Below are 15,088 nucleotides of genomic sequence, written 5' to 3'. Positions count from 1 at the left end.
CACTGGGCTACAATAATTAGTGGTGCTATAAACATTCTTGGTCATTTTTTCAAGTGCATATATACAGTAGTGTCATTTAGGCATATTAGTAGTGGAACTGCTAGATCCGTTGGGAGGATATGTGCAAGTTCAATTTCATTAGATAGTATCTGACTTTTCCCAAATGATGACTCTGATTTATACTCCACCGATCGTGAATGAAACCTCCCTTTGCTCTCCAGGCTCTCTACACCTGGCATTGTCCAACATTTTAAAATTTTGCTGGTCTGGTGGAAGGGAAATGATTTATTACTATAGTTTTAAACTGCATTTCTCTGATTACTTCTGACATTGCATATATCTGTTCCTAATTCCCCGCCTCCCTCTCTGTTAATTCATCTTGCCTGTAGTTTTTCAGTTATATTAGCCTTTTCTGGAGTCCTTTTATGGCTTTGTGATTATCTCTATCATATATTTTTTATTTTCCATTTTTCATTTATTAAACTATTTTGAGGTAACTGTAGATTTGTAAACACGTGTATTTCAGACATGTTTCTTTTAAAGAGCATATGTTGGAATTTTAATGCAATTTTAAAACATTTTTAGCTGGGATACACAGTCTATATTTGCTTAGTTGCCCTTTGTGCTAGTTGTCCTGACTATTTTATATTTCTTTTTTCTCTGTTTTTGTTATTTTAAAAAATAATTATTTAATATCTTTTACCACTTCATTTTTCCAAAATACTAATTTGGAAGTTTTATACTTTTTTTATTGTTATCCTACAAATACCATGCATCCTTGATTTTTCAAAATCTAAAAGTAACCAATATCTTTACCTTCCTCTTAGATAATAAAAAAATCATAGAAGTTTAACTTAGTTCAACCCCTCATGACTTACATTTTTTATCATGTATTTTAATTTTTAAAAAAATATTACCAAGGACTTCCCTGGAAGTCCATTGGTTAAGACTTCATGCTCCCAATGTAGGATGCATGGGGTTCAATCCCTGCTTAGGGAACTAAGATCCCATATGCCATGCAGTATAGCCAAAAAATAAATAAAATAAAAAATATTCTTACCAGAATAGGAACAAGAGGACCCATTTAGAATTATTGTCGTGTCTTGCAGGCAGTGTATTTTTGCTGCTTTCTCTGTTGTTCATTGATTATTTTATCTTTTAGACCATTCATCTAGGGCCTTTTCCTTCTGCTTAAAGTATATGCTTTAGAATAACTTACTGAAAGTCTGTTGATGACAAATTTTCTCAGTTTGTGTTCACCTGAAAATATCTTTGTTTTACCATCACTTAAGATGTCTTTGCTGAATATAGCAGTTTAGGTTGGCAGTTGTTTTCTTTTAGCACTTTAAAGATCGCATTTCTCTGTCTTTTGGTTTCATTTTTGCTATTGAAAAGTCAGCTGTCAGTCTCTTAGTTGCTTTTCTCGGACTGCTTTGACATTTTTCTCTTTGTTTTTTGGCTTTCTGCCCTTTCACTGTTATTTTTATCTTGTTTGGACTTATTTGCCTTTCTTAAGTCTGTATTGGAGGTGTTTTGAAATATGTTTATTGGTTGTTTATAATTCCTAGACTGTGGGTTTCCATTTTTATATTGATACATTTATCTACTGTATAAATAAATGTTTTATAACTTTCATAGTAAATATTTTCTCCTGGCCTTTTACTTCTTTTTCCCTTTGTTTTCCACAGTTTCCCCAACAGACTGCATTGCCAAACTCGTGGATTTTTGTTAATCTGAATAGTGAAAAGTGAACTTGACAATAAAACTCGGAAACTGGTCTTTGGAGAGGAGTAGGACTGCAACTACTCTTTCCATTTTTTCATCATCATTGGTTTATTCTGATGTTTCTTCCATTTAGACCAATGTTAGTAAATTATATTTTCATGATTTTCAAATTTAGTGATGTAAATAGCATGTGATAATTTATAATTTTAGACATTTCCCCTATGTTTGTGGTTAGCCTCCTTTTGTTGATATTTTTTTTCTTTTTATTGATTATATTTGCTAAAGGTTGTCTATTCCAAAAGAATCAGCTTTTGGGTTTTATTGATTAACTCAGTTGGCCTTTTGTTTTTTGAATTTGGTTTCTCTTTTTTTATTTACAAATTTTATAAGAAGTGTCTGGTGCATACTTTCTGTTTTCTCTTGATGAGATTCTTTAATGAGATTTTTAACACTTAATTGGGTAACTAAATCCCTTGGCAATATTCTGTGTTGAAGACTCTGCCTTCCCTGGTATGGTGAGATAGACCCTGTTTAGAACCTTTGGGTATACCTGTTCCCTTATTAAGAGAAAGAATATTCACAACCCCAACTCCTGAGACCTGTTTTGACCAGTTAAAGCACCTGCTCAACCCTGTGGTTATCCCCTACTTCTCTGTGAGCCATCATTAGTGAATAGTCCTGTTCTTTGCCCAGAGCATTTTTGTGTGATTTATCTAGGGGCGGTCGCAATTAAGGATGAAAAAAAAAAACATTGTTATGGCATAAATTAAGTATCACTTTCCCTTTTGTTATATGTAATAATCAAAATAATCCAAAGCGGGTCTTAAAATGTCATTGACCCTGAAAGAAATTTATTCTTAGGATTTTCTTGTCAGGACAAAACTACTTAACAGTATCCTTGTAGTAAATACAGTAATGAGTTTTAATGCAGTCATTTCATTGCAGATTGATAGCTTAATATTGAAGCACAAATTCAGCTTAATTTGATGAACCAGAACAAACATCAGTTTCCTTTATACAGATGTCTGAAAATGGCACTGTATAAATTTTGAAGTGATTCCAATAAAAAGTGCATAATCTTGACTATGGAAAAGTGTCCTCCAAAAAATCTGTTGACTTTACACAGCATAGCAAGGAAGGGAACAAAATTTGAAAAATAGAAGATTATAAGCATCTGTTTGATAAACAGAAATCCTTTTTTATTGTAGGATTCAATTTTGAAAATGTTAATCTTCAAAAACAATATTAAGTCTAAAAGTAAGTCACAGTTAAATGAAAAAATCATACTGCCAAGCCATAACTTTTTTTTGCAGTGGGAGTAATTTTTTTTACAAAGAAGGCACTTGTGCTCTCATTGCATATATTAAATACCCAAAGTTATTTTGCTATTTTACATAGTAATTAATCTACATAATTCTTTATGAATTTAAGTAACTTGCTTTGTGAGCTAAGGTTTCCCTGTATGCTTTCTATTTGTACAGTACCATAGCAGTAATGATTCTATAGGAGCTCCTGGTTAGTTTTTCTCTAGCAAATGCAGATATGGTCCGGGAAATGCATATGGTTGTATTAAATTACTTGATTAAAACATGAGCCAAAAGTAAAAGATGTCCTTAGACCAGGCCAGACACTTGACACACACATACACCAATTTTACTTTTAGTCCATGTTGTTAGGGCTGCGGTGGCTTAGTGGGAGGGACAAGCACCCCCAACCCTGACCCTGGGGTGCTGGAATCAGCATCTCCTGGGCATATATGGAGTATCCATAAACCATATCCAGTAGACCGTTTATTTTTATCAACTACGCAACAAAGCCCGGTGAAACCATAATCAGTGAGTTTACGTAGACAGTAACGGGAAAGGTTTATAGCAGCGATGAGTTAAAATAACTTGGGGTCACTGTAGTGAAAAGATGTGGATTTCAGGTTAGGTCTGCGATCTGCAGTCCTGAATAGTTACTGAATAACCTGTGGGCGAGACACCTTCGAGGCAGTTGAAGCTTGGAGCGATCATTGTAAAATGACAGTAAAACTGTCCACCTAGGAGTTCTGGGAGACGGCAGACAGAGGACCGAGGGAGCCCTGCTTGCTTGTCCGCACTCGGCCCCGACCCGCAACTCCCACCCGCTCCCGGCAGCCGGTGCGGGTGTAGGTTGGCGGTTCCGCCCCGCCCGGTTGACTTTTAAAGGCGCGGTGCGCGCCGCCCACCACACTGGCTTTCGCTCGGAGGGGGCGGGCGGGGCCGGCGGGGCGGAGGGAAGCCCCCTCCCCCACGCATCATGAGGTGAGGAGGAGGGGTCGACGCCCACCTGGGGGTGAACTGCCTGCCTGCGGGTGCCGCCAGGATCGCAGAGTGCCTAGTGGACTGGGAGAAGGGTCGCTCTAGGTGTCGCACCCTCGGCGGGCTGTAGGGAGTGAAGCTTTGGTGGTGCCGCTGAGGTGCTAGGGCTCAGGAGCTCAGTCTGTTGAGCTTATTGCCACCCGCGTGGACTGTAGCCCGCCAGGCTCGTGTGTCCATGGGATTTTCCAGGCAAGAATACCGGAGTGGATTACCATCTTCCTTCTCCAGGGGATCTTCCCAACTCAGGGATCGAACCCGCGTGTCCTGCGTTGGCAGGCACGTGGATTCTTTATAACTGAGCCACCTGGGAAGTCAGGTTTACGGAGCATCTTTGCTGTAACTGGTGGAGTTCTGCCAGCACGGTAAAGGGGAGACCCTTGCCGAGCTGCTAGAGAGATGGCAGCACTCCTCACATCGCGTGCGCGTGCGCGTGTGCGTGTTGACATGTAGTATTTTAGGGCATCCTTTGAACTGCGTCCTTTAAAGCAGTGATTCCAAATAATAGCAAGAATACCTTGGTTTTTATTCTTTATCTGCGTGATTATCTTGACGTTAGAAAACATTTAAACTTTTGTGCATGGCAGACTTTTTTATATATTTTAAGATTGTTATGAAAATCATATGTCTCTCATTCTATGGTAGTTTCTGTTTTAAATACAGGAGCTTTGTCTAATGGGTCTCTTACTGTTTGGGCTTATGGGAAATGCTATTTCCATTTGTTTGCTTTGTCTTCATTTTTTAAAACTAATTTACTACTACTTAGGGCAATGGGAGATCTTTTTTTTCGAAAATGAAAATACCTTTATTTCCCCAGATTATATTTATGCTTACATAAAATTTCAGGTAATACATAAAGCTGTAAAAAAAAAAAATGAAACAAAAATTAGCTGTATTTGACCCACTCAAAGGTAACTTGGTAGAGTATTGGGTACCATGGTCCAGGAGCTCTGCTGGGTACTGGGGGGCTTTGTGAGCAAAATAGTATCTACCTGTGTGCAGCTTACATTCTGATGGGGAAGAGGGACACACACCTCAAAAGTAAGTTGACAAGATAGCTGAAGTAGTGAATGCTTCAAAGAAAATGCCTACTTTAGGTGGGGGTAATCAGAGGTTTATCTGAGGAAATAACTTCTAGATTTCAGTAAAAGAAGAGAGGGAGCTAAGCCACGGGCATAACAGAAGACCCAACATTCCAGTCAGAAATAACAGCAAGTGCAAAGGCCTGAGAAGAGCAAAGAGCTTAAATGGAAAGACCAGAGTAGCTGGACCTGAGTAGAAAGCCAGGGGAAGGTGGATCACGTAAGGTGGAGGGAGTAAGCAGGGGCTGGATTTCACAGGGCCACCGAGCAGAGTGTGCAGTGGGGTCTCAGGGCTTAAGTAGGGAAATGAAGTGATCTGGAATATGGGTTGATTCACTGGTTATGTGGATGTTTATTGAAACCTAACTGTACCAGGCACTGTTCTGGGCACTGGGAACAGCATGGAAAAAGATACCCTGTATTCACAAAGCTATTATAATAATCTAGTGGTGGGACCATAATCAAACAAGAAAAAGATCGGATATTGGTAAGTGTAATACAGATGATAACCACCATTTAAATCATGGTATATGTTCTTAAGGCCTTATGTGTGTGTGTGTGTGTGTGTGACACACACATATATTAATACTTCTTTGTAATCAGCTTTTATTTCCTCTAAACAGTTTATGGTAGGACATTTTCCTCTGTTACATTAAATGAATAGATTTATTTGGGAGCGTCAATTTGGTTTTTTTCTTTTTTTAGGCTAAGTATGGCCAAATTAATACTACATAAATGAAAAAATACTGGGTATCAACAAAAATTTGTGTAAGTCATCTGCTTGGAAAGAAGTATGCAGTAACTTCCTTTGGACACACTGACTTATGGTTCTCCTCCTTCAACCCATGCTCCAGCAGCCCCTCAGGATAATTTTGACTTATTAGTGTGGTTTGTCATACACTTCAAGAATATACCCTAATTAACCTCTGTTGTCATTCTAGTTCCTCATGGATTCTCTTTGCCAGTACATATATTTTAGGATTTTAGTGTTCATGAGAGGAATGCAAGGAAGTAGAGGAAAAGAATAGAATGGGAAAGACAGAGATCTCTTCAAGAAAATTGAAGATACCTAGGGAACATTGGAGAAGGAAATGGCAACCCACTCCAGTATTCTTGCCTGGAAGATCTCATGGACAGAGGAACCTGGCAGGCTGTGCTCCATGGGGTCACAAGAGTCGGACACGACTTAGCAACTAAACCCCCACCACCAAGGAAACATTTCATGCAAGGATGGGCACAGTAAAGTACAGAGATGGTAAGAACCTAACAGAGGCAGAAGAGATTAAGAGAAGTAACAAGAATACACAGGAGAACTGTACAAAAAATGTCTTAATGACCTAAAGAAACATGATGGTGTGGTCACTCACCTAGAGTCAGACATCCTGGAGTGTGAAGTCAAGTGGGCCTTAGGAAGCATCACTACGAACAAAGCTAGTGGAGGTGATGGAATTCCAGCTGAGCTATTTCAAATCCTTAAAGATGATGCTGTTAAAGTGCTATACTCAGCATGTCAGCAAATTTGAAAAACTCAGCAGTGCCACAGGACCAGAAAAGGTCAGTTTTCATTCCACTCCCAAAGAAGGGCAGTGCCAAAGAATGTACATACTACCAGATAATTGTGCTCACTTCACATGCTAATAAGGTTATGCTCAAAATCCTGAAGCTAGGCTTCAGCAGTCGATGAACTGAGAACTTCCAGATATATGAGCTGGGTTTAGAAAAGGCAAAGGAATCAGATCAAATTGCCAGCATTCATTGGATCATAGAAAAGCAAAGGAATTCTAAAAAACATCTGCTTCTGCTTCATTGACTATGGAAAAAGACTGTGTGGATCACAACAAACTGGAAAATTATTATAAAGGGATGGGAATACCAAACCACCTTATCTGTCTCCTTAGAAATCTGCATGTGGATCAGAAAGCAACAGTTAGAACCTTACATGGAACAACAGACTGGTTCAAAATTGGGAAAAGAGGATGTCAAGGCTGTATATTGTCAACCTGCTTATTTAATTTATATGCAGGGTGAAAGTGTTAGTTGCTCCGTCGTGTCCAACTCTTCTAACCCCATGGACTATAGCCCACCAGGCTCTTCTGTCCATGGAATTCTGGAGGCAGGAATACTGGAGTGGGTTGCCATTTCCTACCCCAAGGGATCTTCCCAACCCAGGGATTGAACCTGGCTCTCCTGCATTGCAGGCGGATTCTTTATTGTCTGAGCCATGAGGAAAGACCTAGTGCTCATGATATGCAGGGTACATCATGCAAAATGCCAGGCTGGATGAATCCCAAGCTGGAATCAAGATTGCCAGGAGAAATATCAACAGCCTCAGATATGCAGGTGATCCCACACATGGCAGAAAGTGAAGAGGAACTAAAAAGCCTCTTGATGAGGGTGAAAGAGGAGAGTGAAGAAGCTGGCTTAAAACTCAACATTGAAAAAACTAAGATCATGGCTCCAGTCCCATCACTTCATGGCACATGGATGGGGAAAAAGTTTGGAACAGTGACCAATTTTATTTTCTTGGCCTTCAGAATCACTGTGGACAGTGACTGCACCCATGAAATTAAAAGATACCTGCTCCTTGGAAGGAAAGCTGTGACAAACCTAGACAGCAGGGTTAAAGCAGAGACATACATTACTTTCCCGACAAAGGTTTATCTAGTCAAAGCTGTGGTTTTACCAGTAGTCATGTACAGATGTGAGAGTTGTATCATAAAGAAGGCTGAGTGCTGAAGAATTGATACTTTTGAATTGTGGTACCGGAGAAGACTCTTGAGAGTCCCTTGGACTGCAAGGAGTCAATCCTAAAGTAAATTAACCCTAAGTCATCGTTGGAAGGACTGATGCTGAAGCTGAAGCTCCAGTACTTTGGCCACCTGATACAAATCGCTACTCATTGAAAAAGACCGTGATGCTGGGAAAGTGGTGAAAGTGACATCACTCAGTCTTGTCCGACTCTTTGCGACCCCATGGACTGTAGCCTACCACGTTCCTCCATCCATGGGATTTTCCAGGCAAGAATACTGGAGTGGGTTGGCATTTCCTTCTCCAGAGGATCTTCCTGACCCAGGGATTGAACCCCGGGTCTTCCGCATTGTAGGCTGACGCTTTACCATCTGAGCTACCAGGGAAGTCCATGATGCTGGGACAGATTGAAGGCAAAAGAAGAGGGCGGCAGAGGTTGAGATGGTTAGATCGTATCACTGAGTCAATGGACCTGAGTTTAAGCAAATCCTTGGAGACAGTGAAGGTCAGGGAAGCCATGGGGTCACACAGAGTTGGACACAACTTAGTGACTGAACAACAACAATTCATAAGAGATAGATCTGTAATTTCCTTTCTTACGTGTTTTCTTTGTCAGATTTTAGTGTTTGCTTTATAAAAACAAATTGGGAAGCTGTGCTCCTTTTTCTGAATTTTGGAACAGATTAAATTGCATAAGTATAATTTTTCCTTTCAGTTATCAAATGCATATTTACTAAACATCCACTATGTGCCAGGCATTGGGCTGATGCTGGGTAATCAGAAGTAAATAAAACAGACATGATTCCTGTCCTCATAGGGCTTGACTTATTAGGGTAGTAGACATTGGTGAAATAATTATGATTATGTAATTATAAACTATGATAAGTACTCTGGGGGGGAAAACAGAGTGCTTTAAAAGAATAGTATTGATGATCTACTTTGTTCTTTTCATATATTTGAGTAAATGGTTATTGAGTTCATATGCACTAAAAATTAATTCTTTTAATATTTGAAGATATGTAATTAGGTCTGTGGTAAATACTTAAGTAAATAAAATTAAGTCTTCATAATTATAAAAGTGGAAATAAAAATAATGGTAATAGTAGCTACTATGATAGATGGTATATTGCACATTTTTTGTTGAGACATATTAAGTAGATACTTCAGTCATGTGACATGTCCAATTGTTCACCCCTCTGGAAATCCCACTAAGATTATAGTAAAAGAATAAAGATAGAAATCCACAAAGATCAAGAGAATGAGAAAGGAGAAGATAAATCAATATTTGGGAAACTAGAAAGAAGATGTTGTTGTTTAGTCTCTCAGTAGTGTCCAACTGTTTTGCGGCCCCGTGACTGTAGCCTACCATGTACCCCCTGTCCATGGGATTTCCCAGACAAGAATATTGGAGTGAGTTGCCATTTCCTCCTCCAGGGGATATTCCTGACCCAGGGATGGAACCTATATCTCCTGCATTGCAGGCAGATTCTTTACCATTGAGCCACTTTCTATGGCGAAGCTCATGGAAAGAAGGTGGTTAAGTACTAAATGATTTAGTGGATTAGGCAATGCTGAAGAGAATAAGCTAACAAGAGACGCAAGCTGGTTTCCTTCACAGAATCTGGGAAAGGATCAGGATGTAGAGGTACCAAGCTTTTCTCAAGGTAGAAATACCGGTGGAATAGAAATAGAAGTGATTGATCCTCTTCACTCCACACACCCAGATAGCCACCTTCTTTCTACCCTGACAGAAGACTGAAGGTTTATAGTCAGGAGACATGAACTAGGCAGGCTCTAGACAACTGAGGTTGGGGTGAAGATCCTAAATAAAGATAAGGATTAAGTGAAAGTCAACATATGGAATGGTGAAACCAGAGCTGTCTTTTTCTGTGTGGTTCTCAGAACTAGTAGTCAAGCTTTTGTGTGTTATAGTGTGTTAATTGCTCAGTCACGTCAGACTCTTTGTGACCCCATAGACTGTTGCCCACCAGGCTTCTCTGTCCATGGGATTCTCCAGGCCAGAAGACTGGAGTGTGTAGCTATTTCCTTCTCCAGGGAATCTTCCCTACCCAGGGCTCAAACCCTGGTCTCCTGCATTTCCAGCAGATTCTTTACCATATGAGCCATTTATTCTTCCCCTGAACAAGGTATTAAAGGATTCTTTTCTGGGGAGACTTTTCAACCCACAACAAAATATTTAACAGATAGGACTTTTTGAGTTCACTTGATTAAACCAGCAGCTCCATCACCATCAGATCTGCAAGAATGACAGCTGCTGGTCAGGAAGTGGTGCTCATGCGTTAGACTTTCAGTCAGCTTTAAGTGCCTCACAGTTAAAGGTAAACAGACAGCCAAGGATCACCAGTCATTTGCTGGAAGTCTCTAACACAGAAGAGACTAAGCAAGAATAAACAAGTAGAAAATTAAGGAGCTTGGTAGAAATTAGATTTACTGCAGGTAACAGGAGAAACTTTAACAAAGTGGAACAGTAGTATCTTTAAAGAGAAAAAAGAAGATACAACTTACATGAAAAAAGAGATTCTATTTTTTTAAAGAGGAATTGTTCAGAAAACAGGAAGAGATTAGATAATAAAGCTGAAGAACTCTCCTAAAAATAGCCACATCAATTAGAATCTGGAACACCATACAGTGGGTACATAATGATATAAACAGCCACTGTCATTGAGATGGGACATGTCATGAAATGTTTCGGAGAGGCACTGATACTTGAAATCTGAGCACCTATTCAAATAATAAGGAAACCAAAAAAGGGGGAGTACTAGTGTATACATTTTCAAGGCAATAGAAGTAGGAGCAAATGCAGAGATAGAAGCACGATACTAATGAGAAACTGCAAGCAGTTCATTATTTGGGAAATTCAATATGCTTTACAAAGAAAATAACATGTATAATTACATATACTTTTTTTCAAAAAGGATTTGAAGTTGAGTTGTGTGGATTTATTTAAGATTCTTTAGAAAAGTAGCAGTATTGATGATATCCATTCATTATTTATATCAAGAGGAGAATTAAGTTGTGAGTCAGGAGACCAGGATTCTAGTGCACACCTACCACTGACTTGTTCTAAGACCTTAGTGTGATGATGTCAGTGACCACCTTCCAATAATTATCTCCCCTTTTCTTACCTTCCCCCAGATCACAGTTTTGCCTAGATTTGGGGGGAATCTGATGCTTCAGGAGTGGCATGGGAGGATGAGAGTGGTGGGGCTGTGTGAATATTAGTTACTCTAAGCTCATTACGCTAATTCTTCTCTCCGTGGTTCGTGGCTGATTTAGTAAAAACATGTGACTCAGTTCTGGCCAGTGAGGTGAGACTGGCCACCTGCAGAGAGAATTCTGGGAAAGTTTTCTCACAACGGACAAAGGAAAAGATGCTGTCTCCCTGCCTTCATCTTATTCTAGCTCTGAAGATGTGTTTGAGTTCAGTGTAGTGATGCAACAGAGCAGTTTTCCGTCTTAAGAGTTCCTTCCTTTGCTCCTTCATCCAAGGATTGTTTTTTTCTTTTTTCTTTCCCAGTTATTTTTATTAGTTGGAGGCTAATTACTTTACAATATTGTAGTGGTTTTTGCCATACATTGACATGAATCAGCCATGGATTTACATGTGTTCCCCATCCTGAACCCCCTTCCCACCTCCCTCCCCATCCCATCCCTCTGGGTCATCTGAGTGCACAAGCCCCGAGCACTTGTCTCATGCATCCAACCTGGACTAGCAGTCTGTTTCACCAATGATTGTTTTTTAAAATATGGTGCCTTTATTGCTACTCCTCTTGTAACTTGCAAGTGTAATCTGGCTTGGGAGGGTCTTGACTTCCACCTCTTTGAGTTGGAAGAAGTTTCCAACTCAACTGGTTTCCTCTTTGAGACCACTATCACCAGAAGACACAACCCTTGCTTCCCAAAGGTCACTCTAGGAATATTTTGTGAACACATTCTAAGATCCCTGGGTTTCACAGGCACTTTCATTGTAAACACTTTTTCAATGAGACACTTTCATTTGTCTCATGAAATCCAAGGTACAGCATAGTACTAGATACATAATAGTCAGCACTAACAGTTTCGATTAATGAAGATTGAATCATATACTACTAATTTAGGGGTGGAGAGAGGTTTTATTTGTGTTCTGTTTGATTTTATTATTTCCAATCAGTAGAACATGGGTGTGGTTCTATAATCTCTTCACTTTGAGAGGTTTTTTCCCCCATCTAGGACTGTACCACCCTGATCTTGTCTGAAAGGTTTTTTCAGTAAGGCAAAAGTGATTCCTATTTATTTCTGTGAAGAAAATTTCCTTTAGAAATTAAAGGACTGGAGAAACAACATTTCAGTTTATGTGTGTTATTACTTCCTATAGAGCAAATCAGTAGAACTTTAGCCTTTAGCTCTGGAGACTTGACAAAGTAAATATTACAAAATTATACCTAATGCTCAGTAAACATTTATTTATATAGTAGATATGCCCAAAATAGAACTACTCACTTTATGATTTAATTTTTTCTTTTTTTGTTTTAGCATTTATGACATTAACAGAGAACAGGAGTATGTCAAGAATTCTGGGGGTATACTTGGTGAAAATGAATTAAGACCACCCTCCCAGCTGCAGCCCCTCTTAGAGAAGACTGAGACAGGGTTCATATCAGAAAAGAGTGGGTATTAAACAAATGGTCTAAGTTATTGCTAATGAATCCAGAGTTGAACAATGCAGTTCTTAAAATTTTAATTTAAATCATGTAAATGAAAAGACTTTTTTAAAAATTTATAATTTCCAGTAGCTGCAAAATTTTTGTAATTATTAGTCCAAAATTGATAGGTAATTAAGTTTTCAAATTGCATCAGAAAAGTATGTGTTCAAGAGAAATTGTCACTCTGTATTTCTTTGAAATTATGATTTATTTTACTTGATTTTAAGTTGAGATATGTTAAATAGTAGAAGTAATACATGCTTATATAAGAAAAATCTAAATTGTAGTAACATATGTAAGGTAAAAGTACAAGGTCTCCTTTTTGTCCACTCCCCACTCACCATTAGCATAAACACTGTTGACTGTTGGATTTCCCATCTCTTTCTAGATCTTTTTCTGTATACTTTCAAACACATAATTTTTTTTATGAAAATAATATTATATAATGCATTTATTCACTCAACAGTATACAGTAGATATCTTCGTACATTAGTATATACAGATTTACTTTGTTTTTATTTAATAGTTGCAAGGTTGATGTTGCAAAAGTTGCTATTGATGGCAGTTTAAGTTATCTCCAAGGCTTCCCTGGTGGCTCAGTTGGTAAAGAATCTGCCTGCACTGTGGGAGACCTTGGTTTGATCCCTGGGTTGGGAAGATCCCCTGGAGAATGGAATGGCTACCCACTCCAGCATTCTGGCCTGGAGAATTCCACAGACTGTATAGTCCATGGAGTCGCAAAGAGTCCAGCACGACTGAGCAACTTTCACTTAGGTTATCTCCATTGTTCTTCATGTTACAGATGCTGGTGTGTGGAACATCCATGTACATATCACCTCTGCACTTAGCTAGTATTTTTGAGAAATAGATTCCCAGGAATAAAGTGGTTATTTGGTATGCCCATATAAGTTTTTGTTCAGTTCAGTTCAGTCACTCAGTCGTGTCCAACTCTTTGCGACCCCATGAATCGCAGCACACCAGGCCTCCCTATCCATTACAAACTCCCGGAGTTTACTCAAACTCATGCCCTTCGAGTCCATGATGCCATCCAGCCATCTCATCCTCTGTCGTCCCCTTCTCCCCCTGCCCCCAATCCCTCCCAGCATCAGGGTCTTTGCAAATGAGTCAACTCTTCCCATGAGGTGGCCAAAGTATTGGAGTTTCAGCTTCAGCATCAGTCCTTCCAATGAGCACCCAGGACTGACCTCCTTTAGGATGGACTGGTTGGATCTCCTTGCAGTCCAAGGGACTCTCAAGAGTCTTCTCCAACACCACAGTTCAAAAGCATCAATTTTTCAGTGCTCAGCTTTCTTCGCAGTCCAACTCTCACATCCATACATGACCACTGGAAAAACCATAACCTTGACCAGACGGACCTTTGTTGGAAAAGTAATGTCTCTGCTTTTTAATATGCTATCTAGGTTGGTCATAACTTTCCTTCCAAGGAGTAAGCGTCTTTTAATTTCATGGCTGCCGTCACCATCTGCAGTGATTTTGGAGCCCAAAAAAATTAAGTCTGACACTGTTTCCACTGTCTCCCCATCTGTTTCCCATGAGGTGATGGGACCAGATGCCATGATCTTAGTTTTCTGAATGTTAAGCTTTAAGCCAACTTTTTCACTCTCCTCTTTCACTTTCATCAAGAGGCTTTTTAGTTCCTCTTTACTTTCTGCCATGAGGGTGGTGTCATCTTCATATCTGAGGTTATTGATTCCCGGCAATCTTGATTCCAGCTTGTGCTTCTTCCATCCCAGCATTTCTCATGATGTACTCTGCATAGAAGTTAAATAAGCAGGGTAACAATATACAGCCTTGACGTACTCCTTTTCCTATTTGGAATGTCCAGTTCTAACTTGCTTCCTGACCTGCATATAGGTTTCTCAAGAGGCAGGTCAGGTGGTCTGGTATTCCCATCTCTTTCAGGATTTTCCACAGTTTATTGTGATCCACACAGTCGAAGGCTTTGGCATAGTCAATAAAGCAGAAATAGATTTTTTCTGGAACTCTCTTGCTTTTTCAGTGATCCAGAGGATATTGGCAATTTGATCTCTGGTTCCTCTGCCTTTTCTAAAACCAGCTTGAACATCTGGAAGTTCTTGGTTCACGTATTGCTGAAGCCTGGGTTGGAGAATTTTGAGCATTACTTTAGTAGCGTGTGAGATGAGTGCAATTGTGCAGTAGTTTGAGCAATCTTTGGTATTGCCTTTCTTTGGGACTGGAATGAAAACTGACCTTTTCCAGTCCTGTGGCCACTGCTGAGTTTTCCAAATTTGCTGCCATATTGAGTGCAGCACTTTCACAGCATCATCTTTCAGGATTTGAAATAACTTAACTGGAATTCCATCACATCCACCAGCTTTGTTCGTAGTGATGCTTTCTAAGGCCCACTTGACGTCACATTCCAGGATGTCTGGCTCTAGGTGCGTGATAACACCATTGTGATTATCTGGGTCGTGAAGGTCTTTTTTGTACAGTTCTTCTGTGTATTCTT

General features: G+C 39.5%; 1 protein-coding gene across 7 annotated transcripts in view; it reads left to right on the top strand.

Moving 5' to 3' along the window:
* The window catches only part of TASOR2 (transcription activation suppressor family member 2), a 64,336-nt gene that overhangs the window by 3,576 nt on the left and 45,672 nt on the right, over positions 1-15,088 (top strand). For 4 of the 7 annotated variants that reach the window (XM_043884684.1, XM_043884686.1, XM_043884681.1 and 1 more), the window contains 2 exons: positions 1,689-1,864; positions 12,428-12,561. The exons of 2 other annotated variants lie outside the window; for them this stretch is intronic. In XM_043884684.1, coding sequence (XP_043740619.1) covers positions 1,842-1,864; positions 12,428-12,561 — 157 coding nt within the window. In that variant the 5' untranslated portion in view covers positions 1,689-1,841. The remainder of the gene's footprint in view (positions 1-1,688; positions 1,865-12,427; positions 12,562-15,088) is intronic. One more of the 7 variants, XM_043884687.1, reaches the window with a different exon arrangement.

The sequence above is a fragment of the Cervus elaphus genome, chromosome 23 (genome assembly GCF_910594005.1).
Source record: "Cervus elaphus chromosome 23, mCerEla1.1, whole genome shotgun sequence".
Lineage (NCBI taxonomy): Eukaryota > Metazoa > Chordata > Mammalia > Artiodactyla > Cervidae > Cervus > Cervus elaphus.
Note: the sequence above shows the minus strand (reverse complement) of the source record. Positions and strands in the feature narration are given on the sequence as shown.